Below are 21,504 nucleotides of genomic sequence, written 5' to 3'. Positions count from 1 at the left end.
CTCTAAGTTCTTTTTACATTGTGAAAACTTATACTTCAAAAGTAGGGCTATGCCATCACATTAAAAACTATGTATCTGAATCCCATCATTGGTCTGCCCAGTAAGACTTTTTCTTTTTGGTACATCATATTTTCATGCAAAAACTTTTTTCGGAGAGGAATGTATACAATGACACACTGATTACTATATTAAGCCTTGACTGCTAAAAGGAAAGGAACAGTCCAAAGAAATCGCTCCTTACCGTCAACGTTTGGCAAGAACTAACTCTCTGCCAGTATTTATAAAATACCAGCTAAAGATGTGCTGGAAACGGTAACACCGATCTCAAATACGCAAAGCCAGTTTTGTAAACAGATTGTGAAAGCTTCCCAACTCCCTTCCAAGAACATACTCAGCTGTATTCACCGAATAACAAAAGTGAATAAAAACCCCTAATGATACTGTACTCATCCATCATAAAGCCCAGCTGAGACAAGTGGAAGGTTATGATATCTGTTTAAAATATTCCCCAGTGATCTTCAAGGTATAAAGCGAACAGTGACAGAGGATTTATGACCCTTTCTGAGGATATTTATTAACTTGGTCTTATCTTACTACTCCGAAGCCCACTATAAATAGAGACTGTACCTTCCATACTGAGTCATTATGCCTGGTGGGAAGTAGGCTGTGTAGCAGCCCCCAGAATACTGCTCTTCACACCAGTTCTTCTCTTCATAATGCACTGGCTGTAAAACAGAGATTAATTCACTCAAGGAAAGGACAAAGTCCCGAGGAAGGTAATAAAAGAACTGAGGAGACAGCAGAGAAGAATAGCTTATGATTTGTTGCATGTCAATGTCTGACAAGACGAACACATTTAACAAGTCTCTTAATGCAACATGGATCTGACACAATAAGCCTTAATTTTAGACACTGCCAGGTATTTTTAAAGAAACTAGCTAATCTGGCCACTGTAAAACATAATCCTCTTAATCTGTCAATGTAAATTTATGCTTTGAGCAAAAATTTATGCTTTGAGCCATGTAAAGCAAAATTAACCTCTGCTGTACACAGGTGTAATACTTGTAATATGTACATTGGATACAAATATATACTGTTAAAAACACAAAGTACGGCACTTGCATGGTTCCGCGTACAATACCGTTGTGTTTAAAATGATGTAATCTCTAGATTGGTGTCTGCAACATTTAACTCACATAAAATTGCCCTTAAAGGATAAACAGGGTTGTTCACATAAACTAAGTGTGAGATCACACAAATCCTATCAGTTATTTACCATTGCAGGGAAGAGAAAGCAAGGGAAAGGTGAAAAAAAAAAAAAAAACAAACCCAAAACAAAAAACCACATGCAGCAATGGATCTTAGCAACTAGTAAGAGAGAAGAAACATTATGCTCCACATAGACTGAGAGGGAAAAGCAAGGCTGTCACATCTGAAAACAGTTGAGACGTATGGTGGTAAGCACTGTAAATGGCACCCATGAACCTGGTCAAGAACATATCTGCCTTTTAACTGTTTCATAAACTCATTCTTGCCCTCACTGTCAAACACAACCCAAGACTTGCCATGACCTTCTCTCCACCCCTCTGCAGAGGGCAGCAAGTGCTCCCGTAGCAGGTACCTTTTCCAAAATGCTACACAGTGCTGTGCCAGAGCACTGCTGCTTTCCGGTTTCATTCTGCCCTTCCCCAGCTCAACAAGTTTGACACGAGACGCCGTGGTTTAGATTTTGTGCTTACATGTAAAGCTTCTTCTGATCCCAGAACCTTTGCATAGAGCTCACACAGCCTTGTCTTCCTGCAAGAGAAAAGCAACAGAAGACTTCTGTGTGAAGAAAGAGAAAACAAACCACCTCTAATATGTCCTAGTTTCACGAGAGCAAGTGTTAATATCTGCTTGAACTTGAGGTTCCAGCTTTTTGGGATCTATCCTAATTGGTCAGCCTCTGGATCACTACAAATAACTCACTCAAACTCCTGTGCTGTGTAAGTGCCGGTTTTACCAGCAGTTATGCAAGCTGTTCATTTAAGATGCCTCTAGCAGCCCAGATCCATACATTATCCAAAGGTTCTCCAGGCTGTCAGGAAAAGAAAGTAGTAAGGCATTGCACTTTTTGTCTTGGCACATAGCCTAACTTATGCTTTGTTCCTACAAAGATGCAGGTATTGATAGCCTGAGGCTCTCAGGGAATCAGTACTTTATTTCTGTATCTATAAAATTTCCTCCTGTTTTAGTTTATGAGTCTATAAATCCATGAATATATTTCATTCTGTAGCAAACCCCAAGTGCAATTAAGTTTGTTCCTACAAGCTTTTGGGTCTTACTGTTTACTGTTAGCTGCACTGCACCAATTCCCAAACACAAGAAGATCAAGATGAAATAATAGTTAACAATTACAAAAACCAAACATGCAAACACAACACTGGAAAGACGTTTACTTCTGGAAGCAAATTCTGTGCTCCACAGAAAGCCATGCTGGGCACAGAAATACAGCAGTCCCAGCTCTGTAACTGTATGGGCTACACTTGCAGCTATATAAGAATATGAGGAAACCATATCTATACTGCTGTATGAAGCACCCAGCTATACAGGAGGCCAGCTATACCCATGAGCAGCTGAACTCAAAGAATGCTATAGAAAGAGGGTGAGGAGGAAAAAAAAAAACCCAGGAAGACCTGAAGGGCCTTTAAGAAGGCGTCCTCCTGTACAGGTTGGGGCTTGAGCAGGAAAGGGAAGGCTGCTCCAGTTCAGGAAGAGCTGTGGCCCTGGGGTGATTTTGCTGCTGGCGGGTGTCAAGCCCCGCAGCAGCAGAGGGGAAAGAAGCAGTCCCTTCCTCAGCCCCGAGGCAGAGGACAAGGGTCAGCCTGCTCCACAAGCAGAAATGCTTGGTGACACATGACTGGCCTGTAGGGCTCAGAGAGCTGCAAGATCTGTACATGAACATCCCGCTGCAGTCAGGGGGTGACATGAATGCAGCAACAGCCGTAACAAAAGGGATAATTTCCTCCAGCTCTCTCTCTGTCTCTCCCTAAGCGAGGTGACCATCATGCCCTGCAGACCACCAGCATCTACCCAGTGTCCGAACAGAATAAAGTCATTTTAACAGCATGATCCATCAAAGCCTCTGCTGAGGTCTGCCCACCAACTATCACAAATGCCCACCGGCTCCTGCTTTCAGGGCAGGTCAGTAACACCACAGGGCTCCACAGGAAAGCGAGTTATCACCTTGGGACCCATCTGCTTCTGCTCCTCCCAGCACCACAACGGGGATGAGAAGGACCCCTCTAGATCTGTCTGTGCCCTGCCCTTTTTCCACACATGACTTGCAGACCCTCCAGGGAGCTTGGAAATGGCATCCCAGAGGCTGGTAGGGATTCTCATGTACGGCCAACTGCAGGCCTCCAAGAAGGTGCAAATTCACTGCTGTTTGCTAACTACATCGCAGATACAGATAAAGTTAGTTTAAGATAGCGGTGCAAAAGAAAATATTAAGCTTCAGGCCAAGGGCATCTTCAGACTCTTAAGAAATTTCAACCCTGGAAGGAATTATTCATCAATAATAAGGTATTATTTGACAGAAAAGAAACACAGAAAAGCAGTTTCTAAAGGATTGAATTGTACCAACAGTAATCTATCACTGAAGACATTTGCCCTAATAAGAGCAAATCCTTGCAGATGTGCTGGTCTCTCTGCAACACCTGCACATTTTGTCCTAGAACAGTTTATATAAATACTTATTTACGGATTTATGGTTAATGCTAGCATAGAACATAGGGATTACGCAGTGAGTAAAATCCTTATTTCTTGGCTTTGGACTCAGCTGTGAAATTGCCACCAGCACTAAATAAGAGGAATGTTATGCCTGGAGCTACCTAGGTAGGGTCCTGTTGAGAGTTACACTGTGCCTGGTGTGGAAGAAGTGCACATGCAGACACTCGGCTCTTTTTCCTGGTCTCTTATTCCACAGCAGTGTGTGATGCCATCACCTTTGTTGCAAAGCTGTGAAAGGTAGGGCACAATCTAACCACTGTAATTACTCACTGGCACCTGGCCTGGGAAGACCAGCTGGAAGGCAACAGTGAGTTTTACTCCCTTCAGTCTGGCTTAGGCTGTAAAACAGTTTCCATCCCCTCCCGCAACTGCTGTTCCCAGCCATGACTTAGGATAGCTGCCACGGACTCTACATCCTACTCTTCGTATTCAAGGATTACCAAAAACCTTACCTTGTCATCAGTGTGATAAAAGGAGAGCCCAACTTGTAGTGATAGGTGAGCACAGCATCTCAGCGAGATGCATCCTCTGTAGGGTGTCACAAGAAGCCTGTCCTCAGAAGAGATCCCTCCCTGCAAACATCACAGCCTCCATCTAAACAACACAAACTGGTTGCACCCTGAGTGTACACTGGGGGAAGGTCCGGGTTCACGCTCTGCCTTCTCCTGGACCCCGATTTCCATTGGAAGGGGACTTGTGCTCATATGCAGGACAGGAGCTGCAGTGCAGCCCAGCGGGTTCCTGCCTTGGCTGGCTGTGGCCAGGACTGCAGGAGCCAGAGAGGTACCCCTGCACCAGGGTACATCTATCAGGTACCAACCCAAGCATATTTCATAACCATCCTTTACCAAAGGAAAGTCCTTCCTAGTCTAAGGCTTATTCTTCAAAAGACAAAGAGTTCAAAATCCTTTTGTTTATACCTTGGCTGTAGGCAGCAGCAGAGTCAGGTAATTGTGCTAATGCTTTTAACACCCAGGGGAAAGCAACCTTTCCTTCATGGTGCCTTGCAAACAGCCAGGACAGCCGTTCATTTCACAGAAAGAGAAGCTGTTCCCAAATACTGCAAATGCTCAGTTGTATCTAGTGTATTGACACACAGCATAAGACACCATTTGGTGTTTATTACGGCTTGAAATGCTGGGCACACTGGATTTCAGAATACCTACACTACTTTTATTGTCAATTACATGCTGGGGGTCTATCTCAAAGCCTGAGTGCTGAGGAAAAGGCTGCCTTGTCCATTCCTGCCCAAATTAAAAGTGCTTTGTGCTACCAGGCTGTCATTTAAAAAGACTGGGACATTAACAGCCCCATTTGGACCCATTATTCACAGACTGCTAGACTACCTGCAAAGCTAATCTGAGATGACTACATCTTCTCTAGTTAGACTAGCTATTACTGTAAAAATGTTTACTTGGACACAGTATTCCTTGTGGCATGCTTTAAAAACAAATGTATTTTCCCCATGTCAAAATAAGGCTCTCCTCATATCCACACTCTCTACTTGTACCTTTAATTTTATCTGATACTGTGAATCAGTGTGATGGAAAAAAACTCATTACTTTGTAAAATCTATTTTAGTAATAAACCAAAGAGCACTACTGTATGCAGAGATTTGTTTCAAGAAGACAGTAAAAAAGACCTTCATCTTGTGCCTGAAGGGCATTTTTTTTTCCCCCATAAACTGAGGGTGGAGAGCTGGTGGCAGCTTTTTGACCCCTTTCATGATGCTGAGGTCTGGTTTATGGCAGCTACAGCAACCTCAAGATTGCACTAAGTTACAGCCACTGGAAGGACCCTCCAGGGCAATTAGAAAAAAAATTAAACACAGTGGCCAAACCTGTCCCTTCTGACAAGCTTTCAAAGAGCTCAGTGCACTTGCAAGAAGCCAGAGAGGTGGCAGTGTTGGGGGGATGAGGCTGGCCCTGGACCCTTTCCAGTGAGGGCAGCAGAATATCTACACTATTTTCATACTCAGCAGCTTAGAGCAGTTCTTCTGCTAGAGTCACACAAGCAGAGCAGCCCTGCTGGAAAATGAGAACCAGGACCAGAGAGTTTCCAAAGGGCAGGGGCCAGCTACCACATCTGCTGCTGGTTTGTGGGAATTCCATGGGGCTTTCGTCCAAAAACAAGAAAGATATTTTCTTCCTTAAAGTGACACATCTGCCTATTGTCACAAGGTTACAGACAACTTCCTTCAAACTGGGGCATTTTTTTCCTGCTCTGGTCATTTATAACAGAATTTTGACTCAGATTCCACGCAGATCTCCAGAGTTTGTACTTACCTTTCTTCTTTTGTGAGACCTGTCAGTCTTCTACACTTCCGAGCAAGAATGAAGCTGTAGGAAGATCACGAACAATTTACTTCCATTATGTTACTACATTTCCTCCATTATTTAAAATGCCAATACCTTACGATGGGATGCTGTGATTCATAGTATTAGCTTCTGGGTGTCTATCCAAAATATCTATTTCACCTCTCTGCATAATGTTATATGCTCTGCCTGCTGCTTGCAGGACTCACTGTGGAAGGAACCACTCTGAGATTCAGGTTAGAATATTTATATGAGCTGTTTCCCCATGCCCTTAATTTTATACAGCAGTGGGTGCAGGCATATAGCAACAAGAGGTGAAGCCTGCGACTGGACTGGAAATTATTGTTTAATAAACTTTTTAAGACTGATCATACTCTCTGGCTGTTTAAAAAACCAGAACAAAACAAAATATAATTCTAGAAAACAAATTTTAATTTAAAGAACTGGAAGATTTTAATCAGAGGCAGAATATTTGGAGAAAACTTTACATTTCTGCAATCACCCCCTTTTTTCTTCTCCTGCCTTTCCTCTTCTCCAATTTTGTACTTTGCCACACAAAAACGTAAAAGATGATGGTGAGAAAAAGAAGAACAGAATTTCATTTTTTAAGTTAGCAATTAAATCATAGACATAACATTTTTTGAAAGAAAAAAATCATAGAACATATTCACCACACACTGAGAAACTCAACCCTTTAACTATTTTAAAGTATTTCCCTTCAAAAGTAGCAGGTTTTCTGTTTCAACTGTTGCCTCTAAGACAAAATAAAAAGGCGTTAACTAGACACTTTCTTTGTCTCTTACCCTATTATGGCAGGAAAGCTGCCATCAGGCTTAGTATCATCAAGTGTTAAACTAATTGCAGCATCCTCATCTTCAATGATCATGGTACCACAATACCCTGTTAAGCACAAGGTGGAAAAGTTGTTAGGATCCATGTATCCAAATGCAGGAATGAGCTTCCAAGAAGTTGTGAAATACTCAGAACTTGACTGGAAAAAGCCCTAAACAACCTGATCTAAATTCCCCCTGCTTTGAGCAAGGCATGGGACTAGGTGGCATCCAGAGGTCCCTCCCAATCTCTGTCATCCTCTGATTCTATGATTCTAATACAGGGAGATACGAAAACAAAGGAAAGGAGAACAAAAAATCCAAGTAAAGCGACCCCCACAAGTGACAAAGATTAGCACAGAGCTCCCTTGCTGATCTGCAAGGCAGTGTAGTATAGTGTTGCCTTGAGTCAGAGAAGTGCTAGATCCTCCCTAGAGGAGAAAGTTTAGATCTGAGATGGGCTGACAATTAACAATCCTTTTCAAGTGTCTTTAAAACAGAAAGTCAATAAAAGCACCTCCTATTGTTGAATTCATGATAGAAAAATAAATTATTCTGCAACCCAGTTAGAAAGGTAATTATTAATTGCACAGAAACAGATTGCTCTCAGATACTGAAGATACTCAAATGCCTCTACCACAGTTGTTTTCATATATGACATTTATGTCAGACATAGGAAATATTCATACCTTGTTTTGAAAACACAATTGTTCTTAAAAGAAGGGTTTGAAGAAAATAAATTGTTCTTAAAAGAAGAACAATGGTGTTAGCAAAGCACAGTATGCAAGCCATGGGTTATATCAGGAAACAGGAATCATCTCTTGCCAATCCATCCCAAACCTAATAGCCAGAATATGCCAGGATCCAGAACTCTTGAAATCATTCACAAAGATGACATTTGTAGACAAACACAGATGTGGACTTATTATAACCAGTGATGACAAATGGGTGCTACTACATTGCAGTTTGTCTTAGATTTGGTAAGTTCTAAGAGAGCTAAGGAATCATGATGGAATTATTTAGCATGTAAAGGGAGTCCAGGATGACGAGCCCAGCTGGGGATGTCTATGTGAAGACACCTTCAATTGCCAGTGCATCCAGAGGGCAGAATTTTGCAGGCTGATAATTGATGGGATAAAACCTCCTTTCATCACACATCACTTGTACCTTTACATTACTGTACAAGTGGGAGAGACTCATCTCATAGCCAGGTGCCACTGAAGGAAAAGGAGAGGACAACAAAGAACAACCAAGGCAATAAGCAACAGGCATGAGTTCTCCCTTCACGTCTACTCCTTTTTGTTCCCCCATCCACCCTCTCTTCCCAACCGCTCTCTCAAGTTTCTCAAACAGGGGAAGGCAAAAATGGCATAGAAGTGTGTGAAGTCTCCTTCTAAGGTCCAGCGTCCTCTAAACACAAAGTCTACTCCATTACCATGTACCCTCTTCCATCTCTCTGTCACTACTACTCCTTTCAATTAAAATGTAATACCCTTCTTCCTCCAGAAAGTTTCCTTATAGTATACAATGCACTTGATGACTGAGCCCATGGGGATTCGGTTGATGAGCTGGTTTCTCATTGGGGGCAAAGGTGGGTTGAAATGAATCTTCAAACCAAGAGCTGGGGGAATGGCACTGATCACATATTTGCCCTGCAAAAGAAATTATACATAAGCCAAATACATTCTCCACTACTTCATCCTAAGTATATTGCTCTAATGATCTTGGCAGACATCTGGGGAGGCTGCAGGGTGTATCTTCTGAAGCAATTTTGGTATTTAGCATAAGAATTGCAAAACTGAACCCTCACAAAATCCCGCTTGTTGAACAACAAACAAGCATTATATAAACAGCCATCTCTTCGAATGATGGGCAGCTGCTCTTTCCCCAGCACTTAAAAAAAAGCTCTGTTGTAAAAGTCCATTGGTCTCCCTTCCATTTAGACTCCCCTGTTACAACCTGGAAGCAAAGCTTGCCATGTTTTTCACAGAAGGTTTATTACTAAACTACATTTTTGTGTTCACCTTAATTATCCTTTAATTCAAAAGGTAACTGAACACAAAGAAGAGATGCTAGCAAAGGAAGAGTTTGAATATATACTTTGCTTTTCAGGCATCACTTTAAAGCTCTATCATTGCTATTACTTCAGGACAATCAGAAAGTGTGACTGTCTGTCATACTCACTTAAATCTCTGCTACATTTTTGTACAGGATTTTGGAGAAGTCAAAAAGGAAAAGCTGAAGGTTTTCTAGCCATCCCAGCACACACAGTTGCTTAAATGCTGGAGGTTTCATTACCTCATATAATTCATGATCTAAGGTTTCCACTATGACACTTTCACCCGACTGGTCAATGCGGACAACTGGCTTCCTCAGCTTCACCCGGCCTCCCAGGCGCTCCATCATTTTCTCACTGATCTGGCCAGAGCCCCCAACAAACTTCCTCTCCTGAAACACAGAAAACAACAACTCGGCAAAGCGGACTCAGCAGACCGGTGCTTGTGAAGTGTGCAAGACAAACATTTTGGTTGGCATTCAAAACAAACCCCGTTCTTCTGTTGTTATCAAAAGATTTTGGGGAAGTTTGGCAGTCTCACCTGGAAAACGTATCCACATTACTTTCTTTTCCAGTGAACTCCTCAAATGCTTCCCATATTTGACCACCAGCCACAACTAGAAGTATCAGTAACCTCATGAGAAAATCCCTTCTCATGGGGTCTCCAAATGGATTCCACAGACCTGCGTGAATCAGCAAGACTTCTGAAAAGTGCTTAAACTTTTAAACCTTTCTCTGAGTTCACTCTTATCCCTGCAGAGGTCTGTGTATCAGAAGTAGGAACCCTGATCCTCATAATAAATAACAAGTTATAAGAAGTGATGTAGCTCACACCAAAAATGTCTCCTGCAGTATATAGTCTAACTAATTTAAACTCAAATCACCTCTGACATAACACAGAATTCAAATAATATTTTATTCAATGTATTTACAGTTAAATTATCTATAATTATTGCTTATCTATGCATAGTTATGCATTTTAACATGTTTTAATGTATTTATATTTTTAGTTATTTATTTATGATTAAATAATTTGCATTTCTAAAAAAATAATTATTTCTAATACAATTAGTAAAATTTACATTTCTCAAGTAGAAGACCGTTAACAGAGTCTTTACTACCTTGAAATGCAGAAGCAGCACTAATATACCAGATTTCAAATATTTCAGAGCAATATCATATTTAAGCAGGGGTGTTCATTTTCTTCACAGTGACTTTAAAATCTTAACTTTTAATCCATGGAAGCTTGCGTCTTTAGGAACCAAGCTCTGGGCTACATTTTCAGTATCAATTTGGAGCACTCTACACACTTGTGTAGCTAGCATTGCCATCTCCATTAAGTGCTTCTGAAGTGGTAGGCTTGCTTCAGCCTCACGACAGAAATAAGAATAAGTAAAACTTTCTTTTTTCCACGTGGATAAGCAAAGTACGTATTCTAACCAGACCCCAAAAGGAAACAGGATACAGATACAAATCTACTGATCCCTGGGCCAATGCCTTCAGCACAGGAACAGCCTTCAACACCAGTTTTGCAAGATCCCAATTAACATGTAAATGAACAGAACCAGTTATCAATGTGCTACTGGCTCAAAGTCATGGACATCTCAGTTGGCCCTCTGAACTACAATAAAGCAGCAAAAGAATGAAGTTAAAACAAGGCCTGTCACAAGCCGCAGAAAGTGATGGCTGACAGTACCTGTCCTCCATTTGTTGTTGAGAATATCCTTGTTGTCCCCCCACACTGCTTCACGTACCACAAAAACCAAAGGGCAGAGACCTCATGGGGTTCAGAAGTGACATCCACATTCACAAACAGAGTTGCGAAACTCTTGGCAGCACTGCAACAAAGACAAGAAAGTGAGTTAATTTAAAAACTGAGGGTGACAAGATTGTTCTCTAGTAGGGGAGAGACTGTCTTCAGCAACCTCTTCTCTCACTGCGGGCAAAGGATTCCTTAATTTCAGTTGAAGTAGGAATCTATCAATCCCTTTTACCCAACATTTTTTCAAGTAACCCTGCAAAAAAGTGTTAATCAAGCACTGCTGTATTCCAGCCAAATTAGGGACGCATAAGAGCCCATGAAAGCTTATGTCACTTTATGCTACTAATGCAATGTTAGCTTGTCATCCTAGACTCAGGATAAAGGGAAGCAAGCCCTCCTCCTGTCTTCACTGGACTCCAAAACCACCATGTCCTCCCATGGTTCTTGGGTTACATACAAGATCTACAGCTCTGTTTGCACCTTCTGAATGCCCGTCCCTCAAGCACACACCATAGAGATTATTCAACACTTGCCATAAAAAAGTTAGGGATCTTGTCTAAGCTAATTAACTAAGCTCTCTGGATTAGTCAGCATCCCCTCACTGCCCACTCCCTCTGCTGTGCTCAGGGAGAGTGCTGCAGCTGGAAAACAATAAGGAAAGAAATGTAAGTAGAAAGCCGTAAGTGAAGAGACAGCACACACTCATTCATGAAAAACTCTGGCAAGAAAAGGGAAAGGATGCATTTGGTTGCTCAACTCAGTATTTTAAACAGCAGTCTGGTAGCTAGTGGTGATGAACACAGAAGTGGAAAACTGTCCTGTGTCTGAAAAAGAATCACTGCTTTATGTCCTCCAGTTGGTGCTTTCATAACAGCCCTACTGAAAATTACTGTATAAATCTATACAAGATTTTGGGGTGCACTAAGACAGAGTTAATTAAGGCTCAGGGAAACATTCCACCTGTTAGAAGTAAATACTTTCTCTGCCCTCACTCTGAGGAGGAGTTTAAAGGGACATGGACAGGACCAGGAGATGCTCAGCTTAACTGCACTGTGATTGACAGGGACTGAGATTCTATAGGTATTTCATATGCCAGGCATCAGGCAATCAATAATTTCCAAAGCCAGTACAGAATCCACTTTTAGTCGCTTCTTTCTTTCTTAAGTCTTCGAACTTTAAAAAAAAAAAAAAAGTGAAAAGTGTAACTTAAATGTACTATTTCAAACAGCTGTAGCTCTACATAGGAAAAAAGGCATCTTCTGTCCTTTCTAAAAAGGCAAAGTCTCACTGAAGTAAAAAGCCGATCCATTTTCTGAAATACAGGTGCATTCTGGATTCATTCTTGATAGCCAAAAATAATACAGAAAATATTTATCAATTTTTGTCTGTATAAACACATATGATCAACTCTGAAAGACATTTTGTCTAATGGGAGAATTAGTATATGTATTTATTAATATTTCAAAAGCAAAAGCTATTAGATGGTGGTTAAATTTTCCTAGTTTCTGCTGCCTTCTCCCACTGCTTTTCAGCATTTCAGTTCCCCAATTTCTCCTGGTGTTTTACCTAGAAATGGCAGTATGATTTCAACCAAGAGCACTCAGGGTATTTCCAGCATGCAACTCTAGCCAAAAGCAAATCTGTATAGTCTGTTAGATGAGAGGAAACAGTAGAAGATTACCCTTCTGGATCACTACCTTCCAGGGTGGGAAGTTTCTACGGCATGTTACTTAAATCTTGAACAACTGGGCAAATCAAGCTGAGATGCACATATAAAATCTGAAAAGCATCTTGGAATTAAGGGAGGCTGACAGTTATGCCAACATTCAGGTAAAATGTCAAGTCTTATTCCATCAGAATTTGAAAAAAATATGACGGTAGTCACGTGAGCTATTGGATATTGAATGACTACTGATGCGTGGTGTTTTGCTAACTTGTATAGCTCCTTACCAAATCAGAGGTTCAGATGGCCAGCAGAACCACCAGCATACATTGCTATTTGGTTTTACTGAACATGGATAGTGATACAAATGAGAAAGGGTTTCTATATGTTTTTGTGCAATTGTCTCTCTTGTTAAAGAAAAACAACCAGAAGATTAAAAGTTTTTGGACAAGAGCCTACTGTCCATTAACAATGATCATGTTGCTCCCTAGAGGCTGTCTGAAGCCATAAAAATGCCCCTGTGGATGACAGTGTCAGCTTGAGTGGGTGCTAGCAGGCTTCTGCACCAAGCTCATGCAGACTTGTGGCAGCCGCATGTCAGGTGCTTAGCAATTCTGAAGAGGTTGCTGCAGAAATCAATCTGCTTTACAGCAAGGCGGAATTACTGTTTTCTTTTCCTTCAGTGCAAAGAAAACCAATCAAACTGTTGTTGAATGGCAAGTAAAGAAAAATTGCTTTGATGTATACATAAAAACAGGAAGCATTTTCAGTTTCCCTGTGTGGTATATAGTGCAGCAGTTAAACAACAGAATGATAGGTGTTAAAGTGATTTAGTGCTATTTCAAGACAAATGTTATTTTTATAGCACTTTGGTAATATCAGCTGGTCCAGCACAGAATAAATGGGTGTTGTTCCATCAAAAGTTTCATTCAAAAACCTGCTGCAGCCAGAGCATTTTTCTCTTAAAGGTTAAACACACAGTAAAGAGCGGGAAAGTGCACATAACAGATGAAGTTACTACCCATATCTTCAGAAGTAACCCTCCCCAAATTTTCATTTTATCTTTATTTTAGCCTAAAAAGTTATGGAAATATAACAGAATCTACTGTGTGTGCTGACAGGTGTTGTGGTCCATTATCACAAGATTTTCTCACCCCATTTCTTTAAAAAGGCTGCATTCTAGTGGTAGTTATATCTGTTCGCAAAGCAGTAACGCTCATGTGGAGCTCTAAGGTATATAAATATAAGCTATTGTATTTCATATTAAAAGAGTTTCTTACTTTGTCCAGCAAATTTTATCTATGAAATCTTGCATAGTCATTTTGTCCCATTCTTCTGCATGGGGAGCCTTCCATGGGGCTTCGCTGGGAATCTAGAGGAGACACAAAAGAGCATTCATCAGCAAATGAATGAATGGCATAAGAAAAAGACAACAAACACAATCAATCTCATCTTTACATGGTAATTCAGCCTGCAAATTCCTGGCAGGTAATACAGCGCACTTAACAGAGGATGCTTTTAGGATTTTTGTTGTTTGTGCGCTTGTTTTAAGATCTCTTTTTTTTAGATTGAAGAACACAGAATAATTTTAGAGTTAAGGACTTTGCCTAGAAAGGCAACATACAGTGCTGGGGAATGTCTCTGAGTTATTCCATATCTCTCCCATTCATCTATGCAAGTAACAGCAACCTCTTCTCAAAGTCTTGTAGCTCAGTCAATGAAAAGCATACACAACTGGTAACTAAAACAGACAAGTTGAATTTGAGGGTGGAGAAGGGCATACATTTGAGGTCTACCAGCCTCTTAAAATATTACTTACCCAATCGTCAGGCAAAGTGCTAACGATCACAAGCATAAACCCTAATGTTCATATATCCAGAAAAATGAAGGTATGACTGCAGACTCAGCAGCATGGCCTTCAGAAGAGCTTGCCAGGATGCCACTTACACATGTGCTCTGACCATCAGTGCATACCAAAATGCATGGCATGATGCTGCTCTTGCCATCACCAGGTCTGTTCAAGCTAGAGCAGCTTTGCCTATCTGCATCCTACTCCCATCTTCACTCTGCCCCTCATGGAGGCAAAGCCAAGCTGAGATGGTCAGCTGCAATTCCTCATGCCATACCTCCTTTCCCATTTCGTCCATGGTCCTCCATAGGTTGTTGTAGTCCAGGTAGGCCAACAGATTCCACATAGGAGGGAATGGACCTTTAAAGGGGTAAGACTTACCCTACAAGATAAAAACCAAACAATAACATCATAAAAACTAAATACAACCATAATCACGGCTTCCATGTGCAGGAAGCTGCACCAAATGGTTAAGTGTTCACTGCAAGAAAGCACAAATTCAATCAATACATGTAACAGCTTCTGACAGATTGTGTCTGTGTATGCACGCAGAACAAGAGGCAACGGGCACACACTGAAACATAGGAGGCTCCTTCTGAACATCAGGAAATACTTTTTCACTGTGAGGGTGACCGAGCAGTGGCACAGGTTGCCCAGAGAGGTTGTGGAGTCTCCATCCTTGGAGATGTTCAAAAGCCGCCTGAACACGGTCCTGGGCAACCAGCTCTAGGTGGCCCTGCTTGAGCAGGGGGGTTGGACCAGATGACCTCCAGAGGTCCCATCCAACCTCAACCATTCTGTGATCCTGTTATTCTGCATGTGCAAATTCAACTGTGTGTCACACTTAAGTAAGTCAGTTGTGTGCAGAACTTACACTGCCTTGTATCTTCAAAGCTCTATATTGGGCACTTCTGGGCAACAAAATGAATACCCTGCAGGAGAGTCACTAAGATCAGACCAAAAAAAAGAGACAGAACAGCATTGCTCAACTGGGATGAAAAACTGGCTATTTGCTACTGAAAAAGAGAAACATATGTTACATTTTTTTCTCCTAAAGGTTCATGAAAAGACTGAACTGTTAATTGTATTTAGTGGGGATTTTTTTCTTTCAAAATCAGACAAAAGCAGCTCTGATGAGCTTTATTATACACTAAAATCATAGCTGAGAGACCTTCCTGGAAAAAAATGGTTTCAGCTAACCTAAAAATCCCCAGCCCTACAGAAAATGTAGCATTTACTAATAATGACTCATTCTTCCACTCCAACACCTCTGGCCATAAATTCCAGAGAGCGATAGTGTGGCCAATACGAATGTCCCAATTACATCATTATATATCTAACAGTTAGATTTTATATATCTGTATCTCTGCTACTAGATATTCAGAAAGTCTAGCTTAATTAAGAGTGGAAGACAACAGGTAATTTGTAGAGCTATTTTATTTACATGGGATTTCCCTGGCTGACTATATGGATGGCAGCATAATAGCTTTAAAAATTCACAAAGAAATGCTCATTAGCTTTACGTGGTTACTCATTTTTCCACAATGCATTCTGGACACCATAAAACAGATAAATAATAAAGGCCATATTGTGTGCCACAGCTGATTTTTCAAAACTTTTATTAAATTATGTATTTAAGTGGGCACTGCATCAGCATGAATGTCAATTGGTAGAAGTACCAACTTTTAATAGATAATTGATGCAGTGCCACACCAATCCATCACTTAAAAAATATTTACACTGGCTTCAAAAGAAATACTGCCTCAAGATTTAATATTTAGAACCACATAACAATAATAACAACACTGTGTCTTCTTGAGGAGAAGTATCCAAAGACCACTTACACAAAGAAGCGTCGGGCTAGATTTGATTTAGCCTCTTTATTAATAATGTGAAAGAAGGGACAGAGAGCACATTATGCAAATCTGCAGGTGTTTGCAAGCACCAGAAGAGACAGTAGAAGGACACAAAGGGATCCTGAAAGACTCAAAACTTGGTCCGGAAATAACAAAATAAGATATAACCTTGAAAAATGCTGGCTAATAACTTTGAGGACTTCCAGTTCAAGGAGAGAGATACTTAGAAAGCAGTAAGGACAAAAAAAATTAAACCTAAGAACAAGAGAAAATTAGTTTACAAAAAACCCCAACAGGCTAGCGAAAGTGAAGAAAAAACTGGTTTTCACCTAATCTTTGTACAGACGCAGGACGCTAATGGAATCCTTGTCAGAAACAGCAAGGTAATGAAAGTTAAGAAGAAACCAAAGTGTGGGAGGAAAGGATTTAATTCTTTGGTACATGGACATATGAAGAAGTAGCTGCAAAACAACTATTTCATTTTGCAGTGCTTTTGAGGAGAGATTAGGGTTTGTAAAATGTCAAAACATCAAATTTTAAAAAGTTTTCAATCAGAAGTTTTGTCATAGCCAGAGCAGATCTCCAGTCACTTCATGAGCCAGAGGCACCATGGTTGTAAACCTAGCATTTCCAATTTAAGAATGGACATTATAGCACATCTTCACAAATACTCCAGAAAATGGAGGTTTGGTTTTTGCTTTTTCATACAGCATGGAGCAAAAGCACATTTCTACAGCTCTTGTGCTCAACCATATGAAAATACATTAAATTGGAATCAGGAAAACATATCCCTGTAGATAGAGATGAACTCAATGAGTATGTTTCATCAGAAGCATTTAGTCCCAACATGGACATTTGGGTACTATTATGGAATCTCTTAACATGAAATTAATTTGACCTGGGGCACACCTTCATACTCTGCTGCCAAAGGGCTATGAAAGAAGAGCAAAAGCTCTCAGACTGAGTACCTTCCCATCCCAGCTAGTAACATCTGAACCATGTTGGTAATTACCCGTTAGCCTTTTGGGCACATTAGAATTCCATAACTAACTCCTACGGCAGCAAGAAGTCAGTTTTTACTGTGCCTTCTTCTGAACACTGGAGCCACCCTTCACTAGTGTAAACGCCGTGTAGGTATTCCAAGGACAGAGCATATCAGTTTGCTTTTAAGTACCTAGCATTTCCCAGATTTAGATTTATGAAACACGTATACTGCTATGCTCAAAAAAACCAGAACAGCATCAGAATGGGTTATTCCAATTATTGATTTTGTTCTCAGCTTCCTGGTCTGCCAGAGGCAATCTCAACTGAGTTATCCCCTCTGAGTTAACTCAAGTCTTATGAATTCCCTGTGGTGCTTCCTCATGAGTGCACAGCTAAGAGATACACAAAACATATCTTTGTTTTACTATTCTTCTATTTCACTGAATTTGAACTGCAGAAAGGGAAATCTTGGGTATGTCTCTTGTGCAGAAATCTGGGGTGACAAATCTCATAAAGCACAAGAACAACTTCAACCTGGAAAAATAAAAATGATCATCAAAGTTAGGGACTCTCCTGTGAAAGTTACTTTCGAGAGCTCCTAAGACACTACCTAAGGCCTGATCCTTATTTCCTACACGGACAAAACTCCAGGAGCTGTCAATCAGAATTTTGTTTGAGAAGAGATTGCAAGACTAGGCTCTACACAGAAACAAAAATAGCAGCACCAAAGAAAGACTACACATAGCTCTGAGTAGTTTCCAACAAACTGAAACATTTCAGCTCTACTTCTGATGAATTTGCGCTTTTGCAAATACAAGAACCTTTTTGATACTTAGGCAAAATTTGCCTATTTCTATTGTACTGCTGGGAATAGCATTCTCCGTACCTCCTGGTGCTGTATAATCTCTAAAGGAAAACAAGACACAGATGAAAAATATGCCCCAGATGCACAAAACATTTCCTTTTCAAGTATTTTTATACCTAAATCAGAGCAGTATAAAACCAGGCATAATAACCACCCCTTCTGATCGTTTCACATGATATTTCAACACCAGTACTATAATGCTCAGAAGTATTTCTTACCTTTTTCTTTTTTCAGGGCATAATGGTATCTAATACAGGCATATATATATATATATATATATATTCATAAACTGTTTCACAGTGCCACTTGGAATGCTTCCAAAAGCAGAACACCAGCATCAGCAGTTGGAGGTGTACCTGCTATTGTATGGGTCACTTGCTGCTTATGAAGGCTGTTGCTGCAGTATGGGCTAAAGCATACTGAAGAAGCTGAAACTATAGGCAGGAAACTCATGCAACCCAGCTGCCACAGGAATAAACAAACAGGGAAATGAGAAATCCAGTGTTTGTCACAAATATTACAATTTCCAATAGATTTTCTCATCCATCTGTTTCACATCAACTAATATTTGGCTTAGTTACACTGGACCCATGTAATACGAGCAGAAATAGAAATAATCTTTCTGCATACATCAGCTCTGTTTCAGGTCACATAGCTGACATAAGAAGCAGGTTATTACAGGGGGAAAAAAACACAGCGTGGCAGCTGAATATCAGTAGCCACTTGAATATCAGGCCCAGCACTTGGGAGGGCATAGGGACCGGATCCCCCACACTTTTTCCTGTGAGGGTGAGAGTGAGTGAATGGTTAGCTGAGAAAGGACACACTCTGCCAGGAAACACCAGTATCTCAATGAAGAGTGGTATCTCAGGAGAAAGTCTGCTTTTGCATGCATAAGATAACTTTATGCTCCCCTAAACATTATGTACCCAGGTAGCGCCCAAGTGGGATGCAGTATTGTGAATCGAAGCCCCTGGTGCCAATGATCCGTGCATTTTTTTATAGCACGGTATAAACATCTTACAAATATAGTCAGCTCTCATTGGAAGGAACGAGACGGTGTGGTGCATTCTTTGCATCACTGAATGAGCACAGATATTCCCTCAGCTAAATCATCTAAACCTTGGAGTAACTGATGCTAACTTCACCAAGGTGTCACTCTGCATGTTAATTCAGTTACATAGGTTTATAGGCACGCAGTGCCCTCTGCTGATTCACAGCACTGGTACATCACACACACCTTGATCTCTCAACTAAAATCCTGGTAACGTCATTCATATAAAGCACAGAAACTGTAAGATGCAAAGTTGTGAGAAGGAAAACCAGAAACAGAAAAGCATCAGTTCAGGCTGTAACTCAGTACCTGTCTCAGATACTCAGTTTCTCATCTGCTGCCCTGTGGAAAACTATCTTTTTGGTTTCGTTTGTGGGGGGTGTTTTGGGGGTGTTTTTTTTTAATCCAAAGCATCTAACAGTATGTGTCTTTGGGACTAAGCCTCTTGTGTAATCATAATTCTCAATAAAACATGGCAACTAGTTGGACCAAGCTGAGATAGGTATACAGGCCTACTCAGAAAACTGTTAACAGTGTTGAACTTCAATGAAGTTCCCTTCTTTGAGAAACTGTTCAGGAGCTCATACACTTAGCTGGTTACTATACTGACAGATATCCTAAAGGTAAAAAGATATATAGGTTAGAAAATCCAAATGCAGCACAAGAAAATCTACATAACTAATGGTGCAAAGCTACAATATTAAGACATGCCAAAATATCCCCCCAAACATCTTTTAATATCTAATTTGAGATCATCAGCTGTGGATGCCAGTGTTTTGTGAAATTTGGTCAGCAAAAGTAATTCCATTTTAAGTGTAGCATAGCCAGACACATTGGCTTGAAACATGCATCCTGAAAAGGAAAGGAGCTAATTGAGAACAATTTGTTTCTGCCATATTATAGAAATAAAGTCCATCTTCACTCTGTCACAACATCAGTCATACAAACACTGGAATACTTATCTGCACAAAGGCAGAATGAGAAAAACAACAACACTGAAGTGATTTAGAAAGAGTAATTGAGGTTCTGCTCTGAATTTAAAAGTGAATATTTATCAGCTGAGAAAAGAGTTAACTAAGTCTCCTTCCCACTAGAACAGGGTTTTTTTGTTTTCGGACACTAAAAAAAACACTTTTACAAAAAGCAGCCAGGTGTCTTATCAAGCACAGAACCTGCCAACCAAGTAGATAAAATCAAAAGAAAACTTTTCAGTATTTCTAGAATTAGTCTTAAAAAAACCTCCTTCCCCTCCCAAAAGCAGATAAATGGGCAAAAATAAATGAAAACACAAGAAAAGAGGAGTTTAATTTGGGAGAAAGCCATCAAATGAGCTCTGCCCACAGATTACATAACCAAGCACACAGGGCACACACACTCTCTCACAACTAAACCACTGTCTTTAAAGTAGAAAATAACACTGGGCTCACTAGTTTTGTTTCTGAGATACTCCAGGTTATTAAATTTTTTACCTAAAAAAAAAAAAAAAAAAGAAACCTTACATAAAATTTTACAGACGTGTGAAACCCAGTATGCTCAGCCAGCTGTTTCTGTATGAAATACACATTTCTCTAATTCTGTTTTTCTGTAGACCTCAATCAGCTTCTCAAGGGAAACAAAAATTAGTTCTTACAATCAGATGCAATTGAAGCTTTTCTCCCAGCAGCCTGAATTAAATAAGCTAGGTGGGAGCACAGCTCCTTTTCCTTATCTCCTAGGGAACAGACCCTGGGGTCTGGGAGGGCTAAAGCTGAGGAAGCTTCTTTCCACTCAGATTTAATTAAGAAATGCATACTTTATTTCCAGTTCATTTTTCTTACTACTTTCATCCTCATGCTACCATTAGGTCACAGCTGCCAGTCTTCCAGTCAATCTTCTTGATCAGTAAACATCCCTTGCAAGACCTTGCTTCACAGTCTCCTTTGACAGAGATCACTTTGCAGATTTGCTGTATGTAATCTTGCTTCTTCTAGGCTGCTGTAATACAAATATTATCCTTTTTTAATTAAAAAAGGCCTAATTACAAACTTCCTTCTTGCAATTACTGCCAGGTGGATGGCACAAAAAAAGAAGGGAAGATGCCCCTTTATTTACAGAGCGGGTCCAACAAGACCAAAACAAGAGCAGCCTTTCCTATACTCCTGCCAATGCCTGCTCTTCAATTCACAGCGTGGAGGATACCCTTTGTGGGAGTCTGGAAGATGCTTTCACCAACCTCACCCTATTCAATCCTCAGACTCGTTTTTGAGGCTACCAGCGAGTGTGATTAATGACATGGCATCTTGTGACAGGAATGCCTGCATTGTCATATATAGTAAAGAGTTAAAATAACATAGATCTGCATTCCAGTAACGATATGTGAAACTACCAAGGCCCTGCAGTAATTTAAGCATCTTTGAATTTACTTGGCTTCCTTTTCAAGACACCAGATGACCAGCTTCTTAAAGACTCAGATGTATTCTTCCGAGTTCCCCAAGTTCTTGCTTACAAACTGTCAGCAAA

At 40.5% G+C, this 21,504-nt stretch overlaps 1 protein-coding gene across 1 annotated transcript in view; it reads right to left on the bottom strand.

The window, feature by feature from the left end:
• Nucleotides 1–21,504, bottom strand: part of LOC115343933 (amine oxidase [flavin-containing] B-like) — a 55,177-nt gene that overhangs the window by 7,137 nt on the left and 26,536 nt on the right. The window contains exons 4-12 of the mRNA XM_030020521.2: nt 14,524–14,628; nt 13,678–13,769; nt 10,669–10,810; nt 9,215–9,364; nt 8,409–8,568; nt 6,890–6,986; nt 6,057–6,110; nt 1,740–1,797; nt 628–725 (exon numbers count right to left, since the gene is read on the bottom strand). Of these exons, the coding sequence (XP_029876381.1) occupies nt 628–725; nt 1,740–1,797; nt 6,057–6,110; nt 6,890–6,986; nt 8,409–8,568; nt 9,215–9,364; nt 10,669–10,810; nt 13,678–13,769; nt 14,524–14,628 (956 nt within the window). The remainder of the gene's footprint in view (nt 1–627; nt 726–1,739; nt 1,798–6,056; nt 6,111–6,889; nt 6,987–8,408; nt 8,569–9,214; nt 9,365–10,668; nt 10,811–13,677; nt 13,770–14,523; nt 14,629–21,504) is intronic.

This window comes from Aquila chrysaetos, chromosome 7 (genome assembly GCF_900496995.4).
Source record: "Aquila chrysaetos chrysaetos chromosome 7, bAquChr1.4, whole genome shotgun sequence".
NCBI lineage: Eukaryota > Metazoa > Chordata > Aves > Accipitriformes > Accipitridae > Aquila > Aquila chrysaetos.
Note: the sequence above shows the minus strand (reverse complement) of the source record. Positions and strands in the feature narration are given on the sequence as shown.